Source organism: Danio rerio, chromosome 13, assembly GCF_052040795.2.
Source record: "Danio rerio strain M-AB ecotype USA chromosome 13, GRCz13ab, whole genome shotgun sequence".
Lineage (NCBI taxonomy): Eukaryota > Metazoa > Chordata > Actinopteri > Cypriniformes > Danionidae > Danio > Danio rerio.
In genome coordinates, this window is record NC_141033.1 from 35,303,941 (window position 1) to 35,331,389 (window position 27,449).

The window sequence follows — 27,449 nt, forward strand, 5'->3', positions numbered from 1 at the left end:
TGGCATCCCCCTTATGAAAAAAAAAAAGACAAAAAGCATTCCCGTTGTAAAACCACCATCCCCCCTTACCATTCCCTTTAGGTTTACAACAGTGTGTGTAATGTAAAACTTATCATGCAAATTAAATAATAAAATTCTCTATTTATGGTAATTTATGACTTAAACAACGACGATTGACCAATCAGAAATCAGAAGTATTGTAATAAGGCACCATTCACAAGCACAGTACAGTTTATTGCGTCACTTTGTGGGATTTTCAAAATGTCTAAAAGAGCAGTTCAGACGCAACTTTTTGCATTCTTTAAAAGGAAGAGAACAGAAGGTATGATATATTAAGCGGATCTATATTCACTGTAAAACATGTAACAGGGCTTGCTAACATTTCCTTTAGCGACCCAAGATTCGCCAGTAATACCTAAGTTGAACAGATTCTAGGTTCCCTGTTTCTAATATGAACTGTTATTATTATCCCTAAAATCAGAACGCAAGTGATGTGATGCATTTATAGAATCACTGTTGAAAATGCTTCCAAACAGTTCAGCCGCTGTATATCTCCATACTATGTTTTATGTATGAATCTTGAGCTCTGATAAGAGACAATGATTCCGTCGTCCATTCAGAAAGATTTTGTTGTGTCAAAAAATGTTGTTGATTTATTCTGATTGTAAGATACTCTTCCTAATATTATTTCAGTTTATATAAAAAAGCTCAAGTAGTTGGGTCACATGAGGTAAACAAAGTATTAAGATATATTTATATTTAGTCAATCAAACAGTTACATTCAAAGGCTTACATTGTCAATTAATTAATTCATTCATTTATTCATTCATTTTTTTTCGACTTAGCCCCTTTCAGATTAATTAATTGTCCATTTTAATTTCAGAATTTTTTTTTTTGGTTTATGACCAAGTTGAACTTTTCAGTCAGACTTTGATTGAATCATTCAGTATTGTTCATTTTGAAGACTGAAGACGATTCACTATTCCTCTCAAAATGTTTGGTCTTTTTTAAGTGAGTAAAACAGTTCAATTAATTTACATAGAACATTAATATAATTTACATTTGAACCATTTCACAAAATTATTGAAATAATCTGATTCAGGAGATTTTCTTATTCTTGAACAACAGCTCACTGTCTTTCTGTAGATTGAATGTTTTGTTCTGAAACGGGATTAAAATTGTTACAATGTTGCACTTTCTTCTGGGTTAGGTTTGCTTTCACATGGCAAATTTTCTGAATGGACCAATATAGCTAAATTTTCCAGTAAGAATGACATCCCGCACTACTCATCATTCTCTCTTCATATAGCCATATGAGCCTATTACATATCCATAATACAACGTGTATACCCTGGTTCATTGGATCACCTTATTAATTAAAAATATCAGATTCAGATGATTGTGAATGTTCTTTTAAATTTGGATCGGACAAAACTTTATTCATTTTTAAAAGATATTTACAACCAAATTAAAGATATTCCTTAAAAAAATAGCTTTTCATGGTTGCTAAAGTCTATATGACAAAAAAAGTAAAAGAAGTTAACATTTACCCACTATGAGTATGTGTGTTACACAAACACTCTCTTTTGTAACACACACACATACCCACCCACACCCACAATGAGCTCTAGCCTTGAGTCTAACAAGTCTCAGGACAACTACATCACCACCTTGTTTCCATGACATCCACCTCCCAGCTGTGGAACTATGAGGTCACTTCCTGTTTAGAGGGAAACGTGAGGTTGTAGAAGTAAGAGAATAAGGGGAAAAACTGGAGGAGACACACTCTTCCCCCGCTCCGCAAGAGAGAAAGAGTTCATTCAGACAGCTCACACACACACTCACGCGCTGCCAAGTACAACAGCCGCTTCTGGTAACTCCCTGGCACTGCAGCCAAAGGACTTGCGCGCACACACTAGCATGTTTAGAGCAGGAGTACTTCTGAGATGCAAAATGAGTGTGTGTCCATAACTAGACACCATTTACCCTGCACTCTTTTATTTCATGTTTCCGATGATCTGTCTATTATGCATGCGTGCAACAATATGGCTACCATTACCATAGATAGACCTTGATCACTTTGAATTCAATTCTTCATTTAAAAACGACATATATTTTCTTTTTTCATACGTTCACTTCTGGAAAGAGAAAACGGCTTCATTTCTGAATCGCCTCATGTGAAATGTGAACCTCGGGAATAAAATCTTCAGCAGCCTGTAGCTTTCAAGGTGTCCAAATGAAAAAGTTCTCTAAACCTGATGCTCGGATGCAGGCCAAGAATAAGTCTTCTTTTTTCTATTTAATTATTATTAATCTCTCTCCACCAATGAACACACACACACACACACAAGCAAGCGTTTATACGCTGACATGAAATACTTTCAGGAAGTTGACATGTCCTGCGGGGTGACATGCTATACTCCTAAAATGATATCTAACACTACTGAAAAAAAAACTGAAATAACAAGGTAAAGATATTAAAATGCCTATATTACAAAATGGGCTACAGTTAAAAAACCACAACCCATGCATTGCAGCTTGAATATCCTTCATCAGGGTGTGGATTTCAGCAGGCAAACTTTATTTAAAGAGTTGAAGACAACTTTAACAAACAGTGTCTGCTGTAACACAATACCCAACGAGTGTATTAGATTTGTTTCTCTGCAAAAACTTCTCCACAGAGCAGCAGAGGAGGCACAAAAGTAGTTTTTGTTGCTTAAACAACATTTAACTCTTTTCCAAATTCTTATGTAATTACTTTGACTTTTCATGACCTAGAGAGACTTCATGGACAATCTGTTCTTTTAAAATGCATCTACTGAAAGCAAAACGGTGTGTAAAGAGAGCATAAAATGAGTTGTTTAGATAAAATATTTGAAAGCAACATCTCAAAATGTCTTCATACGCATATTTTACGTTTTGGATGATATATCATACACACAAAAAAATGAAGTAAAAACTATTATTACTAAGAAATTGTTAGTAAATTTCACAATTGATCTATATTGAAACTAGAGTTGTGAACCTACATTAGTCTCACGGTTCGGTTCGGATTATCATGCCATCGATTCGGTTCAATTCGATATTTCGGTGCACCACGGTGCATTGACGGTTTTCATACACAGTTTTATATTTTCTTCACAGCAGCAGTTCTTGTATTAAAATGTATGAATATATTTATATTTATATACTATTTGTAATACAATTTTGTCATTTAATACAAACAGTCAGAAATATAAACTGTACCTTTAAACAACACGAGCATTTAGCAAATAATATAAACAAATATAAATATCCAGCTCAATTTCTGATCCTTGTCTAGTTCCCCTACACCTCTTTGATTGGTCACACCCTCAACAAAAACGGTTGCGATTGGACCTTCACAGATGAGTGATACTGATACTGATAAGCGGCAGGCGGCGATCTCACAGCTGATGTATGATAGACACGGTGGAAAAAACTCTGCAGACACGTGCTCGTTTCTGTATCCAGAAGTAACGCTATAAAACAGCCGAGAGGAGAAGAAAAGTCATGCCAGCAGGTCAAATGGGCCACTGTGTGTCTGAGTGTGTGTTTGTGTGTGTGTGAGAGAGAGAGAGAGAGAGAGAGAGAGAGAGAGAGAGAGAGAGAGAGAGAGAGAAATGGAGTACTTTCATTTCATTTAAGGGCTTTTGTTGTATATGTCAGTGAAAGACTGATCCAGTAAACACACTCAGTGAAATTGTGCACAGTTTATGAGTTTTAAGTAGTTAGAACGTTGTAAATACTCGCGCTCGCCTCCCTCACGACAGAGCGCATATGAGGTAAATGACGTCAGTAATAACTGGTTATGGTCTTTACTGAACCGATACCGAATTGTCCGCGTCTGCATCGCGGGGCACCGAAGAAACGATTAATTTTGACACCCCTAATTGAAACTGCAAGAAACAGTGATTTAAAGATAAAATTCTAAAGCAGAAAGACTGAAGTGATTTATTACTTTAAAGGACCATGAAACCCCCCCTCTTTCGGTTCAAGTCTACCTCAGAATTAAAAAAAAAGCTTCTGAAGCTCTGCGAGAGGAGGGAGAAATGGGTGTGGCCGGCAGTGAAGGGGAAAAAGAGGGGAGCAAACAACTCTTGTCAGTTGGTTCACAAAATGAGACACAAACCATGAGGAGACAGATTATTTTAGTTTACAAAGTTAAAATGCAAAGAAATAAACAGTATTTTAATGCCCTGCTACATTTGTTATTTGTAATTTCATATTGTCATTATAAAGATAATCATGTAAACACTATAAATAAGGAGGACTTCTCTCCTCCTTAATCCTCAGGTCTGAATGCAGACACAGTGGATAGCAGTGCAGCAGGTCTCTTGCTATATCTATTCCAACCTTTAGCCCTGCCGGTAATCTGGAAAATTTTAAACATGTGCAAACATAGCAGCACAGGTAAAGGGATTGTGTCTGAATGGTAACAAACTCAAATGATGAAATTCTACAAAAATGCTTGCTGCAAACCAACAGTTTTGCTGTATCGACCCTGACAGCATCACGGGGAAAAACATGCAACAAACCCTGTGAATCATGGAAAACAAACACATACAACCCTTCATCAAGGGCTATATACTGCTTGCTGTGCACGGACGCGGTCTCACCCAGTCATAGGGTCTCGCAGCTTTGGCAGGTCTGTCTTGCCTTCGGAAACACGTGCTCTCATGAATAATTAGGAAGCATGGTCTTCTCATAGGATAAGAAAACACAGCTTTGAATAATAATGAGAAATTTACGTGTCATCACTCCACTAGCAGATGAGCGCTATGTCACCGATTTTGATGATTTTAAACCCGGAAGATAAAATTGGCTGACTGAAAATTAGCTCAAAATACTCCAGTTTTACCCATAATTAAAGCTGACAAGTGCTAACGTGGTCTTAATTGATGCTCAACACACACAAACAAATCTGTGTAAAATCTCAAAAAGGATCCAGGGTGTGTTGAACCTTTAAAAATAAATGAGTAAACTGATTACTTTAAGTATCGACAAGTTGACTTTATTTTAAAAATTGCATAAACACTTTGTAATTTGGAACTGTTGATTTGACTTAACTTGATATTTCTAATAATACATAATTCATTTAATTAATTGAGGCATAAAGGTTTACTCACTTTTTTAACCGTTTTGTTTGGTTGAAATTTACTACCCTTTCATTAAATTTGCCCAGAGTGTATTGTTGTAAATTTGCCTAAAATATGTGTTAAAGTAAGATTTGTTAAAAAATCATTTCATTTGCTAAACCAAAGAGAAAGTTGTGACCAAATTAAAACTCAAAATCACCCCAGAGTGGATGAAACATCCCCAACACCACACACGGTTTAAGTAAAGCCAACTAATCGCTTTGTACAGTGTAAAAAATGAGTAAAGTCTTAAAAGCTTTGGTCTCTCATATACAAGATAACAGCATTTTGGGGACCTTAATACAAAATCCTTTAAAATGATTTATAAACTACAAAAAAAAAAACACTCATAATGTAGGAATTTCAGTCGCTTTGAGGGATCAGAGTAAATGGGGATCAGATGATGTTTTTAATATATCCAAAAGTCTGATGAAATTCAGGTAGCTTGTAATGTAAATCGATTGTCCGTTGCTTGTAATAGAAGTAGATTTTTGTAACAGTATAGCAGTCGACTTACATAAAATGCACAGAAATATCAGTTGTCATTGAGTATCTTCTTGCCATTAATATGTCTTAGTAAGATGATACTTAAATGCTTAATTTTATGATCAAAGCTCTTTAGTTTTAAATGATGAAGGCAAAAAATAAAATGATATGTAATATAATGACAACAAATAAACATTGCTCAAAATCTTGCTCAATTATGATGCACACATTTCAAAGTATTTATACAAATACTTCACATAATGTAGACATAACCTCATTAAAAGCTGACTTAACAGTAATCATGGCTAACAAAAGGCTAGAATTATGCTAAAATACTTTTTTTTTGTATTAAAAATGATCATTCAGACACCATCAGGCATGTAGTAGATTCTGTACCGTGGGTTTTTCAGTAAGGTTGACCATGTTCACGTTTCACATATCAAATATGACACTGTAAGTTTTACAGGTTTAAAGACTGTCACTGAATCTATGAACACAATGCTACAAAAGCTGCCGTTTATACTCAGCTTTCTATTGTACTTGAAACATCTTTCAGTCTGGTTTTTCTCTCTCTTTCTCTGTGCATGTCTGTGTGTGTGTGTCTGTGTGTGTGTGTGTGTGTGTGTGCAATCATTTCTCACTAATGGCCAAAGCTTGAAGCTGTTCAAGCCCCAGTGACCCTGAGAAAGGGGAGTAAATGAGTAAGAAAGGTCTTTTTACCTGGGGTAGATGCCGCTGACCATACTGTCATGGATCGGGTCACTGCTACTCGGACCGGCAGCTTTTGACATTAGCAGCACAACAAGTCCTCGCATCTGAAGATTATTCCGGCTGTCATACACAAATCCTCTATTTAAAAAAAAAAAACACTTTAATTACAAATCACATAACACACGTTTTAAATTGAGAAATCTCATAAAGAAACCCAAAAAACCAACAGACCCACACTTATAGGAAAACCAGTAAACCTTATTTGAATTCAATATGCATGACATTTAGCATTTCTATTGGTTTTTGAATTTCACAAATAAATATAGATAATTGCTAAAATATTGTAATTTAACATCCTTTTAATTGTTTTAATATAATTAAAATTTTAATTTATTCATTTGATGGCAAATCAAAATTGTCAGCATCAAGTCTTCAGTGTCACATAATTCTGAATTTGGGCTGTACAATATTTAAAAAAATCTGACGTTCTTATATTTCGTTTTTCTGCAATAAATATTGCGATATAAATACAATTCAACCAGATTGCTTTATTTTGGAAAGCAAACTATTGTGACGATTCTGAAGGGGATTGAATCATTTGAGTTTAAAAATAAAATGCAAATTTCAAGCACTGATAAATACATCAAAGCAAAGATTAAACGAATAAAATATACACTACTGTACATTTTTAGTAGCATTCATTTCATACGCAAATGTAAAATAACACTATAGTCTTCATCCTATTAATAATTCTGCCAGATTACCCTTTATTTAAGTTACAAATGATACAGTTTCTTGTTCCTTAATAAATCTTGAAGCTCTTCTGAATTTCTCAAGCAGTCACAGTCCTTAAAACACATGAAAAGGATAAATTTTTACTCCATCATGGTTACTACTCCTGCTCAACTGTAAACTCAACTTGATATTGCAGATCCTGCGCTGACTATTGCGAATCCACACATTGCGATATCGATGCTGAAATGATACATTGTGCAGCCCTATCCATATCTGAATCATCCTAAAATTATAATCTAGTGCTCAAAAAGACAAAACACATATTGTTATTTTTAACACTGAAGTGCTGTTCGATATTGTTGTGGAAACTGTGATATATTTTACAGGATTAATTGATGAACTGAAAGCTCGAATTAGAACAACATTTGTGAATCGTGCTGTATTGTATCTCTCATATTGATCAATGATCAGTTTACAGTATACTTCAAAATGACTTCAAACATTAGAACAGAAAATTCTGCACCAAATATAAATGCTATTTTATAATTATTGGAGAATATATCAAGAAAAGATACCATGGTGATTCAATATTGCATGTCCAAATCCATTGAGGCATTGCCATGATACATTTTCCAAAGGTTCTAAAAACATTTAAAATAAAAACAGCTACATCCAGTAGTATTTCCAAAGCAAATGTTCCAAGGCAACAGTACCACTTGCATTTTTTGTCTGTGAGAATCAATTAAACAGATATTATTTATTTTCATAGTCAAGTCATCAATGCCAATGAAGCTACCATATATGGTCCCTCTCCTAATAAAGCATTAAGTCAGGCTAACTGTTGATCAGCACTTTGTGTAAAAAATTCAGCACTCTGTCTCCCTCAGACACTTCAGAGTGTAGAAAGAGTGCTATGAAGAGCAGAAATATGATTCATCAGCTAATCAAAGAGCTATATTGGTCAAAAGCAGCAACACTTTGTCAGATTTCTCCAGGATCTGCTTTAAAACAGAATGTTCTGCTCATCTCTGATACTCAATGCATAAAGGAACAACTAAAATGACCATTTTTATGTATGTGTTGTTACAAGAATCAAACTAGTCTATGTATCACTCATCAAATATCTCCAATGGTGTAGGTATTCAACAAAACAGTGAAACTGGATATGCGTTGATGAGGATCTGTCTAAACATGTTGAAAGGTCTGAAAAACCAACTTCAAAATAGACTTTAAAATAAATAGACTGATATTCAGGAAGGGACCACAAGTCGTATCTAGGGACAAGAGTACATTCACACAGTGTTTGAAATTAATAACTGTATTTACTAGCAGGTGTGACTCTCAAAATATCCTGTTCTACAACAGCAGCCAGGAACAGCTTGAATACTGTCTGTGTGAAAGAGGCAATAAAGTTCATCCCATTTCTATTCTAATCGGAGCTGTGAATATCACCACGAACCTTAGAGATGAAAGCAAACTTAAAGTGTAAATAATTAAATAAAAGAAAGTTTAGAACTCATATAATATAATAACATTCATATCTAAACTCGGAGTAGACATAAATGGACTGTACAATGTGTGTATCAAATTGTAAATAAAGATGACAACATAAAACTTAAAGAAATAATCAAATTCCATAATAATCTGGCAATAGTAAACATTTCACATACCACATATAAAAATGTGTTCATGAAGTAAAAATGGACTGACAACTGTATCCTTAATGATTTTTTTAAAGTTAATATTTTTTTAGATATATTTTATAATATTTAACACATAAATAACAAAATATTAATTACCACCACTAGAATTTGGATATGAAAACCACTTAAGTTAATCATAGAAAATGTCATTCAAAACTGGGAAAAAGTGTGAAAAAAGACCTTAATCTGGAATGAAAAGTAGATGCTGTAAAAAAAATACAATTTCAGTCAACTTCAAAAACATTAAAAATAAAACAAAGTAAAGAAACATATGAACAATTTCAGAGTGGATTAGTCTCAGAGTATTATGCTGTTATCTGACTGCAGCCACAGAAGCTTTTTAGGGGCTACTAAGCAACCATCTAGAACACCTTAGCAACAACACAGTAGGGCCCTATAAAATTGATATGAAATGACTAAAAAGATGCCATAAATAGTGCCACACTAAAAGCACAGCAAACCTGTAGCAACTTACAACACCTATAATTGTGACTTTGTGGCACAAACCACTTACTGTACACTTTTTTCATAAAATATAAGACATTTAGTTAAAAAAAAACTGACAAAAAATGCATTTTTTTGCTAAGAGGAAAGTTAACCCAGCAGTAAAAACTAATTCACACTCAAGTGGGTCTAAACTTTTATTAATTTCTTTCATCCCTTGAACACAAAAGAAGATAATTTGAAGAATGCTGGGGGAAAAAAGCAGCCATTGACATCCATTGGGTAAATGCAGAAATTGCAATAAAGAAAGACACCGGGCACGCGAGTATAAGCTCAATTTCAAACAAAAAAATATTATGGATGTCAATGGCTGCAGCTTTCCAACATTCTTCAGTATATCTTCAGCAAGAGAAAGAAACTCAAACAAGTGAAGACAAGTGAAGAATGAATAAATAATGACAGAATATTTATTTTTTTTAATTATGTTTAATTATCCCTTCAAAAATATAGATACACAGTAGTTGAATACATTAAAAGAGTTTGGAGACATGAGAAAAAAAAAGTTAAGCTTCTTTTAACTTGCCCACCTTTTTTAAAATATGCAACAGCCCAAATGTTGCCAATCAATCGCAAGTTTAATATTAAAAACAAACAGAAACACAATACGTATGTGCACACAACTGCTCCTACACTGTAAAAATGCTTGGTACCTCACAAGTTTACTTTATCATTTATGCAATGAATTTAAGTGGATTGAACATAAAACAGTTAAGTTGTCCCTCCAAAAAAAAACACAAAAGAAGTGTTTCATCTGGTCTACAATGAGCCAAAGTGAGCCCATGTAACACCTCTCTTCATTTCGCTGCATTGGTTACAGTTTGAAGCTCGGATCAAGTTCAAATCACTGATGCTTGCCTTAAGGATAGCAACTGGAACTGCCCCCTCTTGTGCACGGGGCTTCAACGTCAACGCTTCACAGGCGTGTGTGAAGTTGGGGATGAAATGATGGTCATAGCAGCGTCAGCCAATGAAATTAGTCAGCAATCAGCTACTGTCTGGCCTGGTGTATTTGCATAAAGCATTCTGATTGGCTGACGCTTCCTTTGGCACTTGAAAAGTTGAGAAAGTCCCAACTTCTGCAGCGAGAAACACCACTGAAACAGTTTCGATGGATCCACAATTCAGTTCGGCAATTCAGTTCCAAAGTGAATGGGAAGAGTTGACGCTGACATCCTGTTAGAATCAGCTGTTACAGTACCTCCACCTTCTCGTCAAGACCTACAGCATTTCCAGCACTTCCGGTCAGGGAGTGAGCACCGATTTGTGGTGCCATTGTAGAGAGGCTAGAAGTCACTTTTCATTCAATGTTCCATGCTGACTAGGGTTGTAACAATATACCGGTATGACGGTTTACCACGATTTGAACGTGCACGATTATCATACCATGAACAATTGCATATTAACGGTTTTAACCCTTAAAGACCGAGACAGCCGCCCGCGACTAAAAATAAGTATTGCTCTTAAATGTTTAATAACTTTTGATCCGCTGATCCCATTCATACAATTCAAAGATTGGCATAAAGAAGAGAATCTCAGCTTTCCAGTGCTGTATCACATAACATTCGTGGACTTTCAGAGGCTCCGGAATCAGTGCGGTTACGTCATCAACATTTGACAACGCTGATTTGACAAAGAAACGCTCGTCACTGTGTCTCCGGACAAATCAGACATGATACATTGATGCATTGTCCCTCCTCCATGCCCAGATTGGTTTAAACTCGCTATATCACAACCAATAAGCATAGGTTTCACTTTTGTTTGTGGACCAACACTGAGCTTTTTGAACAACACGGAATGAGAGATAGGCATACATTTATGCGCGGCTAAATAAAACGCAAAAAAAAAAAAGTTTTGCATGAAATAATTCTCATACTAAGTACTTTTGCATGCACAGCAGCACAGAAACATGACAAAACAGTGACACAGCAAAGACGAACTGCTGCTCTTGCTGTTTTCAAAAGACACAAATGAAGGTGCAGCTGTTTGTCTGCATTGCAGACAACCATATCCAAATCCATATCGATAGACAACCATATCCATGCTGGCACATAAAACCTAAGGATGTTCCATATTGAATCTAGTTTCGTTATGTAACTATTTATAGTATAGTAAATATTTATATCTATTTTTTACTGAGGATTTGCACCATGTTTATTTGGACTTTATTTGGACTTTGACACATTATTTATTATTTTCTTATTTTTATTTGTTCATTGTAAGTGGTGTTGTTTATAGTAACTAAAAATATATTATTTGGAAAAAGTCAAATTTGCTTCACTGTTCTATTATTTTGTAACATACCGTATACCGCGAAACCGTCAAACCGTGGTATTGTTTTAGACGATTATCATACCGTGAAAAATTCATACCGTTACAACCCTAATGCTGACTAAATGATCTTCCCATTCCCACTCGAACTACGGATTCACTGCTATCCTTTACAGGACAACTAAAAACCCATCTCTTCAGAGAACACCTGGACCCCTCTCAATAAAACCAAAACCACCTTTAGGAGCACTTTCTCTCTCTCACTCCACCGCAATTGTAAGACAAAAGCGTCTGCTATATGACTAAATGCATGTTTTGTTTAAACTTATTTTAAATAAGCAATTTGAACAAGAAGCAAAAGTCATTCATGAGAGTAAAACTAAAGTATGGCTAATGCTGTCATCTGGAAATGTTCTGAAAATAAAGGTCCCTTCTATGTGAGTGCATGACTGTCTGTCCTCGCCATATCCTAATTGTGTTTAAATGAAATGCACGGTGTCAAACTAACGAGCCAGCATGTCGTTCCAATACAGTCTCGCCCTCTTTTCACCTCCCATCTCTCCATCTTTCAGTGTCGTTACGGAGGAGGAAACAGACACACAAAGCCACTCTCGGGCTTGTTAATCACAGCTCCACGAGGGGGTCTCGAAGGCAGAGGTCATCACTGTTATGAGCTGCTCTGCCTTTCAACATCATGATTAATTTGCATCTGTATGACGGCTGCCGGTTGCTTCTTTGGAATGGCGTCCAACCCCACCGACCCTTTACTCGGCTCTATTATTCATTTAAAATGTACATAAAATACAAATAACTTTCTTTTAATTACCTCCTAAGAACACAAAAGCACAAATGGCCAAAGGCTTCTTTACTCTGAGACAGATTTTTTGCATTTTGATCATTTTAGAGATGCTTATTAATACTGAATAAATTCCTCTTCTAAAAAGAAATGATAATAAAAAAAAGATTATATCCAAGTTTCTTTTTAAAGGAAAGTTGTCTGAGAACAACAGAGCAACCCTGGCTGATTAGAAATATGTGCCTTAGCCTTAACATTTTTGCAAAACATAAAAAGTACATTGCTCTGGGTACATTTATTAAACGTTTCAGAAGATAAATCCACTAGAGGGCGCTGTATACATTTTTGCAAATCTGAAATTTATTACTCCAGGTATGTTTGTTTTAGGGATGCTCAAAATAATCGATTAACTGTCAACCAAAAGGGTGTGTTTTTAACCGATTAATCGTATCAAATAATTGATTATAAAAATATATTATTTTGTTATAATAAATAGAATTATTATATATAATAATAATAATGCTTATGCACCCTGCACACCTCGCATTTTTGCCATTGCTCGTTGTGTGCTCGCTGATTGAAATAAAAGTCAGCCCTGTTCAGAAAAGCACCTTATGTCAGTCGCATCTTTTTCATTCTCCAATCAAGTGAAAGCAGAGGCAGGGTTCTGTTGAGGTGACAGCAATGTTTGTGTTGTCAAGATGACTATGGAGACTTTTAAAGGAGGAGAAACCAGTGGTTTCTGTTTCAAGTTATCCATAGTTATCACAATATTATTAAATATTACAATTATAACAACATCGACAGCAACACTCTTACACAATAGACCAGCTGATTCAGTCTTTTCCTAATGACATATTTATTATTATTAGTTGTTATGTTCTGTTGTTAATATGTTTGCATGTTAAAATAAATTAGTATTTTAAAATGCTAATTTTATATTATAAATTAGTATTTTAATATTTAAATTGTCAGATATAAAATAGACACATTAATTATTTGTTTAATTAAATAGTCATTTAATATTAATCTGACCAGTTAACTGTTAATATTCGGTTTATGAGCGGCAGTTGTCGGTTGGCAAAATTAACCGAAATGAGCATCCTTTTAAACATTTCAGATTTGTGTCTTTTTTTGTAGATATGAGACATGAGAAGGTAGCACTTGAAGTGAACCACCGAAATGCTGGCCAAAACCTTACTAATGGTGTTATTTAAAGCAAACGTGGCCATTTTACCTTGATTTTGCATTGATTTTATGTCTTTTTCTAGAAATTGTGCTTCACCGAGTTGGAATCTAAGCTCTCTGCATCACAGACACAACACCATATAAAGGGAGTTACTGAGCAAATTTACAACATCAGAAATGTCGATCATATGGAGATACAGTAAGCTAACATATTCAAGTGTAGTCAGACATTAGGGCTGAACGATAAATCGCATAAAGCCAGCTCTGTAATCAGCTCTAGCACCTCCAGCGTTTACTCCACAAAACCAGTTCTTTGCCAAACTATGCGCAATATTGCATGTGATATTATCATGCAGTGATAAAACTGGATTACTCCAAACTGGATTACTGCAACTCTCTACTAGCTGGGCTTCCAGCTAACTCTATCAAGCCTCTTCAACTGCTCCAGAATGCAGCAGCACGAGTTGTCTTCAATGAACCTAAACGAGCACATGTCACTCCGCTGCTAGTCCGTTTGCACTGGCTGCCAGTTGCTGCTCGCATCAAATTCAAAGCTCTGATGTTTGCCTACAAAGTGACTTCTGGCCTTGCTCCTTCTTATCTGCTCTCACTTCTGCAGATCTATGTGCCCTCCAGAAACTTGCGTTCTGTGAATGAACGTCGCCTCGTGGTTCCATCCCAAAGAGGGAAGAAATCACTTTCGCTCACGCTCACGCTCAATCTGCCCAGTTGGTGGAATGAACTCCCTAACTGCATCAGAACAGCAGAGTCACTCGCTACTTTCAAGAAACGACTAAAAACTTAACTATTTAGTCTCCACTACACTTCCTAATCTGCAATTGCCTCTCTGAATATCACACTAACTGTACCCAAAAAAAATAAATAAATAAAAAATAATACTACTAATACTTCCCTTCTTAGACTTTACAGACCTGAAACTTGCCTTTAGTACTTATTCATTGTTGCTCTTAGTTGTGTAAATTGCTTCCTTGTCCTCATTTGTAAGTCGCTTTGGATAAAAGCGTCTGCTAAATGACTAAATGTAAATGTAAATGTAGTCAAATCGCAAATAATCATTCTGCAATACTGACAGCTGTTGCACAGCTTCTCTTTTTCCTCTTAAAAAATGACTTGAAAGTTCCAGTCGAGTGTTTAAATGAAGTCCTTCTGTGAAATGATGCATCTTCTTATACAGAAAAAAAGCATGCAACATATTTCATCATTGCATTCTAAAGCAGTGAAAAATGTGTTGCATCATTACTTTATTATCAAACAAATTATAAGAGGAACTCAGATAAACCATGTTGTCGTGGTCATGAGTTTATTAATCCAGTTGAATCGAATTAAAGCAGTTATATCTTATTTATCCTACTTTTCTTGGGGGCATTTTGATTTTTACTGGGTGACTCTCGCATGAGAGAGTGCCCTCTGGCTTTTGGAGGAAATTTACCACTGATCACAACTTCGCATTTTATTCGGATGATGTGCAAGACAATCACGGATTTTGCTAAATAGCAAATGTGATTTTATTTTTATGTTGATATATCGTTCAGCCCTAATAGACATTTTAGACTGTTTTTTTTTTTTAAGTATTTGTCAATTATATTTACCTGTAAGCTGTAACATATCACTACTAGTTTAAAGAGGAACAAAAGTTGTTGGAGTCATACCAAGTTCAGTTTACCAGCTGCACTCAACCGTATAGTATGTTGAAGTATGTTTTTGAGGTTTCCCAACTGATTTCAAAAAGATCTATGAAAGAGGCTGCTCTTACAGATGATAATTTTGCATTTAAGAATGCAAGACACAGCAGTGGAATAAACCATCTAGAGCTCTACCTCTAGCTTTTTCAACTTAAGCACTGCATTTGTATTTACAGTGCAGGAAAAATGCATATATGTTTAAGTAACCTATTTAACTTGAGTGGCATGTATTTAAATGTGTACTTACTGAATGTCTAGATATGCAATTTTTGAAATATCCAGTTCTAACTTGACAGGCATTTTTTAAACATGCTGATCTACTGCGTGATTACATTAAAAATCTATAAAAAAGCCAGCAGGGTAGAATGCAAAAACAACCTGCTATTCAGTGAGTGAACGAGTCATCAGAGTTATTCAGTTCAACAGTTCATCTGAGTTCTTAAATAACTGAGTATTTATTGCCAATATAAGCCAAACTACTTGCTGTATATGAGATGTAGTGTGCAGGTCATAAGGATGTATAACAATCGTAATTGTACAGTTATCTCCGGTTGCCAGGCAATAAGACACAATGCGGTTCCTGTGACGACAGAGACTGTAATCCCGTCTCCAGGCAGAGTCACTTGTCATGAATCACAACTGTGGTAATCGAGATGAGAAGACACCCAGAAACGCCCACTACCAAACACAGAGCGAGTGAGAGAGAGAGAGAGGGAGAGAGAGAGAGAAGAGAGAGGTGGAGATTTCATGACAGAATGAAGGAATAAATGAAAGACTGAAAATGTTTAAAGTAAAACGAGGAATATACTGTATGTGAGAGAAAATTGAAATCCAGAAAGTGTCTGATAGCAGTGGAATCAATGAGTGTGGTTACATAGATCATCTTACATAGATTATGGTTAATAACACACTACTGTGTAGATTGTGTAAACAGCTTAAGCTGTGTTCTTTTATCATGCAAAGGTCATGAACGGTTTAAGAGTAACTCAACACTCTCTTTGAAATAAAGGTGCGAGAGCCGTCACTGGGAGGGTGCCTTTTTATGAGGTACACATTTGCACCAAAGCTGCCATATTGGTGATTTTCAGGTAAACAGTAGTACCTGAAAATTTCAAAAGGTACACATTTGTACTTTTTAGATACTAGTATACCTTTTAAGTACCAATATGGTCCTTAAGGAACATTGAGTACCTTTTTGGCCTGTTTCCACTGAGTGGTACAGTATGGGTCGGTACGGGTCACCTTTATCATTCTTGCTTTTCCACTACCAAAAGGATACCAATAGTACAAAATGCCAACAGTCAGTGCAAACCTCTCATCTGTAATATCACCAGCACATGTATCCTCTTGTAAGAAAGTAATTCCGTCATTCTGAGTTCATAACAGTCCAAAAGGTGATGATAATAGTTTAACATGGCAGTTTGTTCGTGCTTTAGGTTGCTGAAGGAATTATTTGCTCCTTTATCTATTTCTGAAAGGATGTTAGAAGCACTTCAATAATCGCGTGCACTGCATATTATTATCATCTGCTCAAGAACTTCATTATTTCAAATATAGACGCGTGGCGAACCCACACAAGCTCTTTGGAGAAAGTCAAAACCACACTCGCTTTTAGATTAGCTTCATAAAACAACATTAGGACACGGCAGATTTTGTTCTTCAAGGCTTTGTGGTTGTTCATCAAGACAACGGCAAGGTTTGTTTGAGCTTGGGTCGACCATGGCTCAATATTATATGTAGATATTATTACAGTGTAATGTCTCGGCTGTGGATTTTAAAATGTTGCTTCCTTTGTTTTCATTCTCCTGGCTTGTGTACGAGCTATGTATCTCTGTAAACCAACAGCGTTCGGCTGTGCATCTAGCTCTGCCTTTTGGTACCCTTTTTTGTGCTAGGTACACTTTCAAAAAGGTACCCAAAAAGTGGTATGGTACGGTTTGCTTTTTAGTACTTTTTGAAAGTAAAATGGCCATAAAAGCGGACTGAACTGTACCGTACCACTCTGTGGAAATGGGCCAATTGTGGGTACTGTCCACAGCTCTTGCACCTTTATTACTGAGAGCCCATTATTTCACAGTTCTGGTGGTACTTAATTATTTTTACTGATGTTTTGAATTTGTTTTTAAATTTAAATGTTAGTTAGTAAATGTAAGTGTTATTGTTATGCGTTTATTATTTCTTTTCTAATAATTCACTAAGCTTTTATTTATTTTTATGTCAGTTTTACTCATTTTTTTTGTCAATTATTTTCTTTCAGATATTTTTAATCAACATTTCTACTGTTCATCTAAAATTGTTTAAGTTACTTTTTTCCATTTAATATTCACTATTTTATTTCAGTAATTTTATGTTCTTTTGTCATTCTTTTTTTTTTTAATTCCACTAAGCTTTAAATGCATTTAAACAATATTTCTGCGTTGGTCTTCTTAGTTTTTTGTTTCAGATGTTTGTTATTGTAACATTTCAAATTTTGATTTAAAATTTTTGCATGCTTAATTGTATATTATTTAAATATTTAAAATGATTTTATCATTATTATATATTATTTACCATGCCAACATTTCTTATTTTAGCATATTTTTCATTAAATATTTTTTCTTTAATACATTTTAATTTTGGTCACACTTTACAATAAGGTTCATTAGTTAATGTCAATTAATGCATTTATTAACATGAACAAACAATGAACAATACATTTACTATTGTATTTGTTCATGCTAGTTAACGTTAGTTAATGATATTACAGTTGTTCATTGTTAGTTCATGTTAACTCATGGTGCATTAACTAATGTTAACAAGCATGGAGTTGGATGTTAATAATGCATTAGTAAATGTTTAATTGTGATTAATAAATGCTGTACATGTGTTGTTCATGATTAGTTCATGTTAGTAAATGCATTAACTAATGAACCTTATTGTAAAGTGTTACCTTAATTTTAATAAACGGATCGTTCAGTGTGAACATCCATTTACTCTGATGCCTACGCCAACCAACCAATTTATTAAATAAAGTTTTGTTATAAGCAATGAGTTGATTTTTGACAGCTCTCAAACTTGTGTTGTCATGTAAATGCACTCATTAAACAATTTCAATACACACCCCAATATGCAGAATGATCACAGATTTTAACATCCTCCTTTCCCCAGTCCTGATCAGCTAACATTTATACCAACACAAAGGACAGACTAGAGTGGTCTGAAATAATCTGCTCACATCCACCACCCAAAACACATACATACCATCAGTCAATCCGACAGAACCTGCATCTCAAAACATGCGCACGCACAAACACACACACACACACACACACACACACACACACACACACACACACACACACACACACACACACACACACACACACACACACACACACACACACACACACACACACACACACACATCATTAAATCACAAACTCACTCCACTGCAAAAGGGAGGAGCAGAGAGTCATTAAAACAAGACGAGTGGTGATAAGAAATGATTGGAAAGAGGGAATGAAAGAGTGATGGAACGTTACAGACCAGCTGCAAAGTGTTTATGACCCTCATGAACAAGAAGTGTGAAGTACACTTAGTATGTGTGAAACGTTTTAAAGGGCCGTTTTCACAGGTTTCTGTACTCTATGATAAAAATGCATCATGCGACAGTAGGTCAAGGTAAAACTCATTTTGGAACAGCGTTAGTTAAAACACTTGCTATGTTTCAATTCAAGTGCAAGAATTAAACTTTTGCACAAAACTAGAATATCGCATAAAACGTCTGCAAGCACCAATTCCATCCAGTGATCCCTTCCTGATAAACTGGCACCAAATATTTAAATAAAAATATAATTTGCTGCAACTGTATGCCTTTTTTTCCTATATAACAAATTACCTGTGTTTTGAAAGATGCAATGATTGCATAGTGATTTCTGAAAAGTAATAATAACAAACCACTATCATGACAGATTTTGGCCAAGGGGTTTTAGAATCAACCAACACAACCTTGCAAATGTTTTACAATGTGGTCAGTCTGCGTTTGTCCATTTATGCTGTCCCATCATATCCTTTTTTTGTCATCACATGATCTGTGAAAACTACATCACATGACTTTTTTGATGCATATGCTGGAATTTATTCTGTAAATGTGTTTCCATTTTAGTTTATGCACATTTTTCAACCCAGGCTCATTTTTTTGCAGTTTTTGTTCTCGCGTAAATCCACCAGAGGCCACTGTCGACTGACTGACTGACCCACCCTCCTCCTTCCCTAAACCCAGTCAATAGTGTTTTTAAAAGCACAGATTGACCCACTCACCCACTTCTTTAAACTCATCCGACAGTTTTAAAAAGCAATCCAAAAAAGAAAAGCCCTCGCCTAATTTTTACCATGTTTTTAGATTTTACCACATACTAACCCTGTTATTTACATTTATTTTTTGGCTTCTGCTTTTGTCTCGTAGTGGTCAACTGCTCTTTGCATCTCAAGTCCACTGAGGTACATGGCAAGCTACTGGACGAACTGGTAACAGCCGGAATGCCTTCCATAGAGATTAGCAGTCAGCTGGTAAGCGCGAAAAGGAACGGCGTTATACCACCCCGTAGCATTTGTTTTAAAGATGAAACACAGCCATATGTACTTCAGGCTACATAATTTGTGATCTTCAGAAATGTATATAGGGCTGCGTTTTTAGAATGAACCTATGTTCATTTTTCTCATCGGATGAAAAGCTCATCTTACACACATGTGCGAAAAAGTTTTTTTATGAGCTTTTTCAAAATGTATGTGCGTCTTGGCTTTTCTATTAAGCATTTTTTATGTGCGAAAATGAGCATAAAAATAGGTGGATGGAAACAGCTAATGAACCAAACAGATGATTCTGGGGATGGGATGGGCTTTTTTTATATGGGTGGGCATGTATACATTCATTCATTCATTCATTCATTCATTCATTCTTTTTCTTGTCGGCTTAGTCCCTTTATTAATCCGGGGTTGCCACAGCGGAATGAACCGCCAACTTATCAAACAAGTTTTTACGCAGCGAATGCCCTTCCAGCCGCAACCCATCTCTGGAAAACATCCATACACACATTCACACACACACTCATACACTACGGACAATTTAGCCTACCCAATTCACCTGTACTGCATGTCTTTGAACTGTGGGGGAAACCGGAGCACCCGGAGGAAACCCACGCGAAGGCAGGGAGAACATGCAAACTCCACACAGAAACGCCAACTGAGCCGAGGTTCAAACCAGCGACCTTCTTGCTGTGAGGCGACAACACTACCTACTGCGCCACTGCCTCGCCACATGTATACATATTTATGTATATTTACAACACTCCAAAATATATTTTTGCTGCTTATTCAAACCAAACTACTTTTTAAAATGAGCTTAAACAACAGAATTTTGGAGATTTTTGGTAGGGGAAGCTTAATTTATGTTCAATCCACTTAAATTTGTTAACAATCAATGAATGAATTGTGTGGAACCATGCATTTTTGCAGCAAAGCGTATTGAAGGTTTATATTCACAATAGTGTGCTGAAATAACAGTGTCTTTTTTATGAAATTATATTGATTTGCAAAAAGCTGTTTTTACTACATTGGTGGATCCTGTGAACGGCCCCTCACAGCTAAGAAAGAAACTGCTGTAAATATCAATCAAAATGCCAAAGCGAATGAAGTCATTGGGAAAATGTAACATTACGTCATTGCACTCGGTTCGCCTGGAATATTATGCGTTTTGCAGTTGGTTTGTTGAAATAATATATGTTTTGGGTGGCACCAGCAAGAAAGCAGGGTTTTTATAACTTAATACTTTAGAAACTATATATATATATATATATATATATATATATATATATATATATATATATATATATATATATATATATATATATATATATATATATATATGCAACCATTTAGTTACCAATGTTCTTCAAAATATATTTTGTGTTTAGAAGAAAGTCATACTGGTAAAAATATATAATTAAAATTTTAATTTTGTAAAAATGTATCTAAATAGTCTACATACATTTATCAACTAAAGTTGAACAAAGTTGAACTTTCTAATTCCAAGTGGAAAATGACTTTTCAGAATGAGAAGTTTCTATCTGCATTTATCATGGTTATTTTACTCCAATTTGGAAATGTGAGAGAACTTTGATCATTTACATTTAGAGAACCCTTCGGGTCTCTATCATGTTAATGTATGAAAGAGAACTTTTACACACATATTGTTTGCTATATGAATTGCAAAAACGTTAAACCTCAATATCTGAAAATCATTCAGAAGTTAAGCAGATAGAACCTTATCATTCTAAGGTGACGATATATATATATATATATATATATATATATATATATATATATATATATATATATATATATATATATATATTTTTTTTTTTTTTTTTTTTTTTTTTAACAACTTTCTCATGTTTGTGCAGGAAACACAGGGAACAAGGCATGTCTTCACGTATTTGTGTTGCCAGATCTTTGAGGGAAAAAGCAGCAGATGAAAACAAATTAATAGCAAAAGTTTTACCCAATCACTTAAAGGGGACCTATTATGTGTAAATCCCCTTATAAGGGGTTTAAACAAAAATTGTGTGGCAACAGTCTGTGATTATAACCTGCTTCCACTGGTAAAAATGTAGTTATTATTTTTTTATTATCACACTTCATAAAAACTGCAGAAATACTTGACTGACATTCTCCCTTTGTACATGTCATCAGAGGGGGAAAGCCTCGCCCATTGGTGATGATCTCCCCCTCATTAACACTGGAGGCCTTGTTTTTTAATCTGCCATCATGCTGACACGTAGGGATTTGTAGCTCCACCCTCTTTTGAAAAGAGGACTATGAGCACAATCTCATTTGAGTTTTAAGAGACAGTCACCAAAATGGCACAATTAGGATCAAAACCTTGAAGGGACAGTGTCAAAAAGTTCTAGAACATTATTTGTGAGGTATTTTGAGCTGAAATGTCACATACACACTCTAAGGACATCCCAGGCTGTCTTTAGCTAATAAACAAATAAAAATTATATAATCAATAAACAAACCAATATTACGCCTGTTTCACACCGCAAGCGTCAGCGGCGCGTGAGCAGAGCGTGAGCAGCGCGTATGTCGAGCAGTAGCAGCACGCAGGCGTTTGCCTTTCACACCAGCTGCGTCTGCAGCGCGCAGCTCTTCGGCAGCTGCTGCTGAGATCAACCTATCTCTGTCTATTCTATCTAGTTACCCCTCTATATACAAATACACTTTTTAAACTTTTCATCTGTACCAAGGCCCCTCCTATGCTGTTTCATTAACCTGCAAATGTTTATTTTTACAAATTTTATAGATCAAATAGTACTGTATGCTTCTCAAGCTAACTTATATGAGAGGTGTCTACAGTCAGAAGACAATCGCCTGTGATATCATGTCATTTGTTTTTTGATTATCAGGTTGCTGTAGACCTAGTTATAATCATATTTATACAATATAGTTATAATGATATTTATACATGATCAAACTAGTGTTAATTTCTCCGCTTCAGTGATGTCCAGCGGCAGAATAACAGCTCGTTAATTCATGCTCGTGCAGATGATGAGACGGACAAAAGTAATTAATGCATGCCATTCTTTTACTTATTTTCGTGTTGTCAGATTCACAGTGCAAACAGCTCCCGGTAGGAAAAATTCGAGTGAACATAAAACAAAGCCGATTAAAACTTTCTTGCTCTGCTAGCTGCACAGAACACAGCGAGCTCACATAATCCAGCATGCGTGTCGCACTACACTACCCACAATACACTTCGCTATGGACTACAAATCCCGTAAATATTCCATTTCCCCTCTCCTACAACACTAGTGTGCAACTTAAGCAAAACTGATAGTAAAATAGTTTTACATTTGGTTTTGTAGTTCGGGCCTAAATAAATGTTTGTTGCCGTTTTTAATCGTTTTAAGTTCATTTGAATGACTATATATAAACCATTTGACATTATTAACGCATTTATTGGGTAAAATTGTTAGTTTTTACTGTCATTCAATGTGTTTTGGTCATTCTCAATGCACTGTCACTTTAATTGAGCGTGAGCAGCGCGTCAAAAATAGACCCAGCGCCGAAACTATCGCTGCACTGCTGCTTCGGCGACGCTCACGCCTCGCTCTGACGCGCTGCTGCTGCGTGCGGTATGAAAGCTCTAATCTGTTAACATGGACGCCGAAAACACACGCGCTGCTCACGCTCTGCTCACGCGCCGCTGACGCTTGCGGTGTGAAACAGGCGTTACAGTGCAATATAAAGCACATCAATGCCTGCGTTTTTACCAGTGCTTATACTAGAAACCATTTAGTTACCAACATTCTTCAAAATATATTTTGCGTTTAAAAGAAAGTAATACAGCTTGTAAAAAATATTTTTAAATTTAATTTTTAATTTTAAGTTTGTAATAATTTTGTATTTTTAAATATTCTCCATACATTTATTGAATATATTTTTTTCACAGTTTAATTGGACGGTTATACAAAAAAACAGCTTCTAGATTTTAGAATAAGGTCTTGAACATGAAGATGATCATATGGGGGTCTGTGGCATTTAAAAGAAAAGAAACCCCTGCCAAAGAGGACCTCATTGAGACCTCCTGTCACAGAGCCTGTGTTTGTGTGTGGAAAAAAAAAATCCAGTGAAGGTCTTCCCCTGACATGTCACGGACATCTCTGCGAGCTCCTGGCGCAACCGCAAACTGTTCTGAACTTCGCTGAGGTCTGTGTTTTTTTAAGAATGAACAGAAAGGCGAAGCGGAACGTGAGCTGGCACTGCCCGACTTGCCAGCCCTGCAATTGTGCGTATAAATATCTTTGGCGCGTCTTAGGAGACGGCTGAATCTGCACTGACGCTGAGGGGAGAAGACAGGGTCCCCTCCCAAATGGATTGTCATATCAGATTTAGGTGTATAGGTTATTACACCCTTGGGCTACTGTTTCCAGCACTGTCGTCTGGATGGGCCGGATAGGGTTCCCGAACTCTCTCTCTCCCTCTAAAACCAACCGCACACACAAACACTCAGTCTTTATTTCCTCTTAAAACTTTCTGTATGTCATTCGGTTGGACAGCAGGTAGAGAAAAAAAGTTCAAGGGGTAGTTCAGCCAAAAAAATGAAAATAATGAAAACTCACATGGGCACAAAGTTGTACAACTTGCTGTGGAAAAATATGTGCTAACAGATGTTTCAGTGCTTTGTGTTAATACAACAGAAGTCAATGGTAACCAAAACTGTTGTAAATACTCCTATTATGAATTCAGACTGATAAAATGGTGCTTTTCTGAAAATTGTCGAAAAAAAAAAAGAATTAAGAACAAATAACATTTTAATAAAGTAGTGAAATAATAAACTTGTGCAAAATTCATTATGGACAACAATTTATAAATCAAATCATCTTCAAAAGATGTTTTTGTTAGTGTTCCCTTGAAATGTTGCCATGTCCAAACTATAAAAGCAACACTTCACGCTTGTTTTGCCAACACAACGTGGCGTCTCTGTGGTGTAAACACGGTGGCACTAATGAATATTAATGAAGTTGCACAATAGAGCGCGCTGATTGGTTTGAACCAAGCCTTACTCATGCATTAATGCAACACACTGTTAGACGTAATAAGACTCACTCTGGCACAGACGCCCAGTCTGCACGCTGGAACATAACGCTATTATGTCATGACCGTGACGCAGCTTCAAAAATTCGTTTCAAACAGGAAGTACGAATTTGCTTGAAATAACGCAAAAACAACCAATTTACACTATTTAGTGAAATATAGGTGTCCTAATAGTGTTTTTAGCAGTGTGGGACACATATACGACTGTCAACAGCTCAAAAAATGTGTTTTGGTGTTTCGTGACCCTGTAATAAGCATCTTTGAGCGTAAGGAATCTAGTTTATGGGGTTAAAAAAAGCAGCCAGGTGCATTATGTAATGTTTTTATGATAATTATTTTGTAATATTATGCCCCTTTTGACAAGACGTAAAATAAATCTCTGATGTCCCTAGAATGTGTATGTGACATTTCAGATCAAAATACCCTACGGATAACGTTTTAGAAGTCTTTGAAACTGCCCCTTGTAGGCTTTGATCCAGATTGTGCCATTTTGGTGACCTTCACTTCATATTCAAATGAGATTGTACTCTCAACCCTCTTTGAAAAAAAGGTGGAGCTACAAATGCCCATGTGTCAGCATAATGGCAGATTCGAAAACAAGACTAATGTCCTGTGCTAATGAGGGAGAGAGATGTCACTCTTAAGCGACACTTTCCCCTTCAGATGACATCAAAGTGTTTCAGCAGACAGTTTTTATGAAATGTAGTTATAAAAAATAAATTACTAAATTTTTACCAGTAGAAGCTGGTTACAATCACAGACTGTTGCCACACAATTGTGTTTAAACCCTTATAAAAGCATAATAGGTCCCCTTAAAATGTTTGGGTTTGACTTTACCATGAATTTGTTTTAATTGCTGCTTTCCCCCCTAAGATCTGGCAACACAAATGAGTAAAGACATGCCTTGTTCCCTGTGATTCCTGCGCAAACATGAGAAAGTTGTTAAATTTCATTAATTAGTTCTTCAGTTTGATCCCAAACAAACTGCACAGATCTTTTTTCAGGAGTTATTAATAGCATTTCTTTTAGGATTCGATCCAGTTGGTGAATGCAGATGTCACTCCCATAAATTAGTAAACTGATATAGTGCGTATAGCAACACATTGTACTTATGATTTGTGATATATATATATATATCAAAACCTGACAATATCAGAGAGAGATGACTGTCTGTCTCCAAGTTGCACATAATCAGATTGGAAATGCAAATGGCAGCCACTAGGGGGAGGCAGCTCAAATTTTGCAAGAGCTACTTGAAAGTGTCATTTAAGTACACTGCTTCTAGGGTCAACCTCCTTGGAGTAACCAAGAGGTTAAGTGCCTTGCTCAAGTGATTTCAATAAGTGTCCCATTTTTAAATCGCCCCCAAACAGGAACTGAGCCTGTGACACCTGCAGTTAAGATGCAAAACCATTAGGTTACATTCACTCGTAGACCAACATAGGACAAAAGCTTCATTTATTAAGCCTTCCAGGCTCAATGAACATGCCTTAAAAGGATTAGTCTGAATGGTGCACATGGTTTGATGTATCATTTTATTCTTTGCACCATTAAAATCCCCTCTTGAACAAAAGCTAAGACCATCAACCATTCTATAACAGAAATGACTGAGCTTGCTTTGCTTTTCAATGAACGAACTGAACAGGTCAGCACTAGAGATTACTCAGATGATTAACAGGGCGCAAACACTTACAAAACCTCTATGTGGTCTTTTAATTTGCCCTTTGAGAGCCAAGAGCCACTCAGGATAATAATGACCTGCATCTTTAACCTCTATATTCAGGTGATACTTCGTTTTTTTTTATTCCTAGACACTTGAATGCATGTCACAGGCTTCTTCACAACACATGGTTTTCATGAGCACTGGATTATTGTGCCAATATCCAAGCAGAGGAATTCCTTGGCTCATGAATATTAATCAAGTCTCATTCTACTCACAACTAATTGGCTGAAGTGCAGATGGTAGTAAATTGGCACTGGTTGGAAAGTCAGTTAAGTAATGTTACTATGGTGAAGGCTTGGTTCATTAAGATTAATTGGGACCATTCCGAGAAGGTTACAAAGCAACGTCAGCGTGACCTAATCAATATTCATGAAGCCTTTTTCTTATATAGAGGATTCATAAATTGGCCCCATGACGGCTGGAGGAATGCATGCATGTTAGTTATATGATGTCCGATTTATTTTTGTGAACTGAATAGTTTAAAAAGAAGATGTCAGTGATTTACCTGGCCGCTGACCCTAATATGGCTTTAAACTCTTGCTGAAAAATTCTAATCATGCATTTCATGTGTCCCATTTTAGTGTCTTGTTATTTCTGATCATGCTATTATACTCAAATCAAGCTATTATAATTTATATAATAATGTATACAACTTCATTCACTAAATGCTATTTAGTTCAACCAGTTCTGATTCATGTGTACAAGTTCCAACTAAATTATTCTCCTAAAATTAGATTTTTTTTCTCAAGCTCCTATGTATAAGTTGAGTAATTCCCCTTTTATGTCAATTAATACAGTGACGTTTTGGTGCAGTAGGTAGTGCTGTTGCCTCACACCAAG

General features: G+C 35.9%; 2 protein-coding genes and 1 long non-coding RNA gene across 6 annotated transcripts in view; 1 reads left to right on the forward strand and 2 right to left on the reverse strand.

Annotated features, from left to right (window-relative positions):
* Positions 1-27,449, forward strand: part of LOC147834238 (uncharacterized) — a 92,648-nt gene that overhangs the window by 43,989 nt on the left and 21,210 nt on the right. For all 3 annotated transcript variants that reach the window (XR_015506183.1, XM_087279560.1, XM_087279559.1), the window contains exon 3: positions 19,695-19,798. Coding sequence is in view for 2 of the 3 variants with exons in the window: in XM_087279560.1 (XP_087135686.1) it covers positions 19,695-19,798 (104 nt within the window). In the remaining variant the exon portion in view is untranslated. The remainder of the gene's footprint in view (positions 1-19,694; positions 19,799-27,449) is intronic.
* The window catches only part of pdss2 (prenyl (decaprenyl) diphosphate synthase, subunit 2), a 65,624-nt gene that overhangs the window by 33,386 nt on the left and 4,789 nt on the right, over positions 1-27,449 (reverse strand). For both annotated transcript variants that reach the window (XM_087277787.1, NM_001002351.1), the window contains 1 exon segment: positions 6,363-6,491. In XM_087277787.1, the coding sequence (XP_087133913.1) occupies positions 6,363-6,491 (129 nt within the window).
* On the reverse strand, positions 21,667-25,798 carry LOC141376993 (uncharacterized). The gene is made up of 3 exons (XR_015506195.1): positions 25,131-25,798; positions 23,526-24,723; positions 21,667-22,319 (listed from the first exon to the last, which is right to left on the reverse strand). It is a non-coding gene; the product is annotated as an uncharacterized LOC141376993 (long non-coding RNA).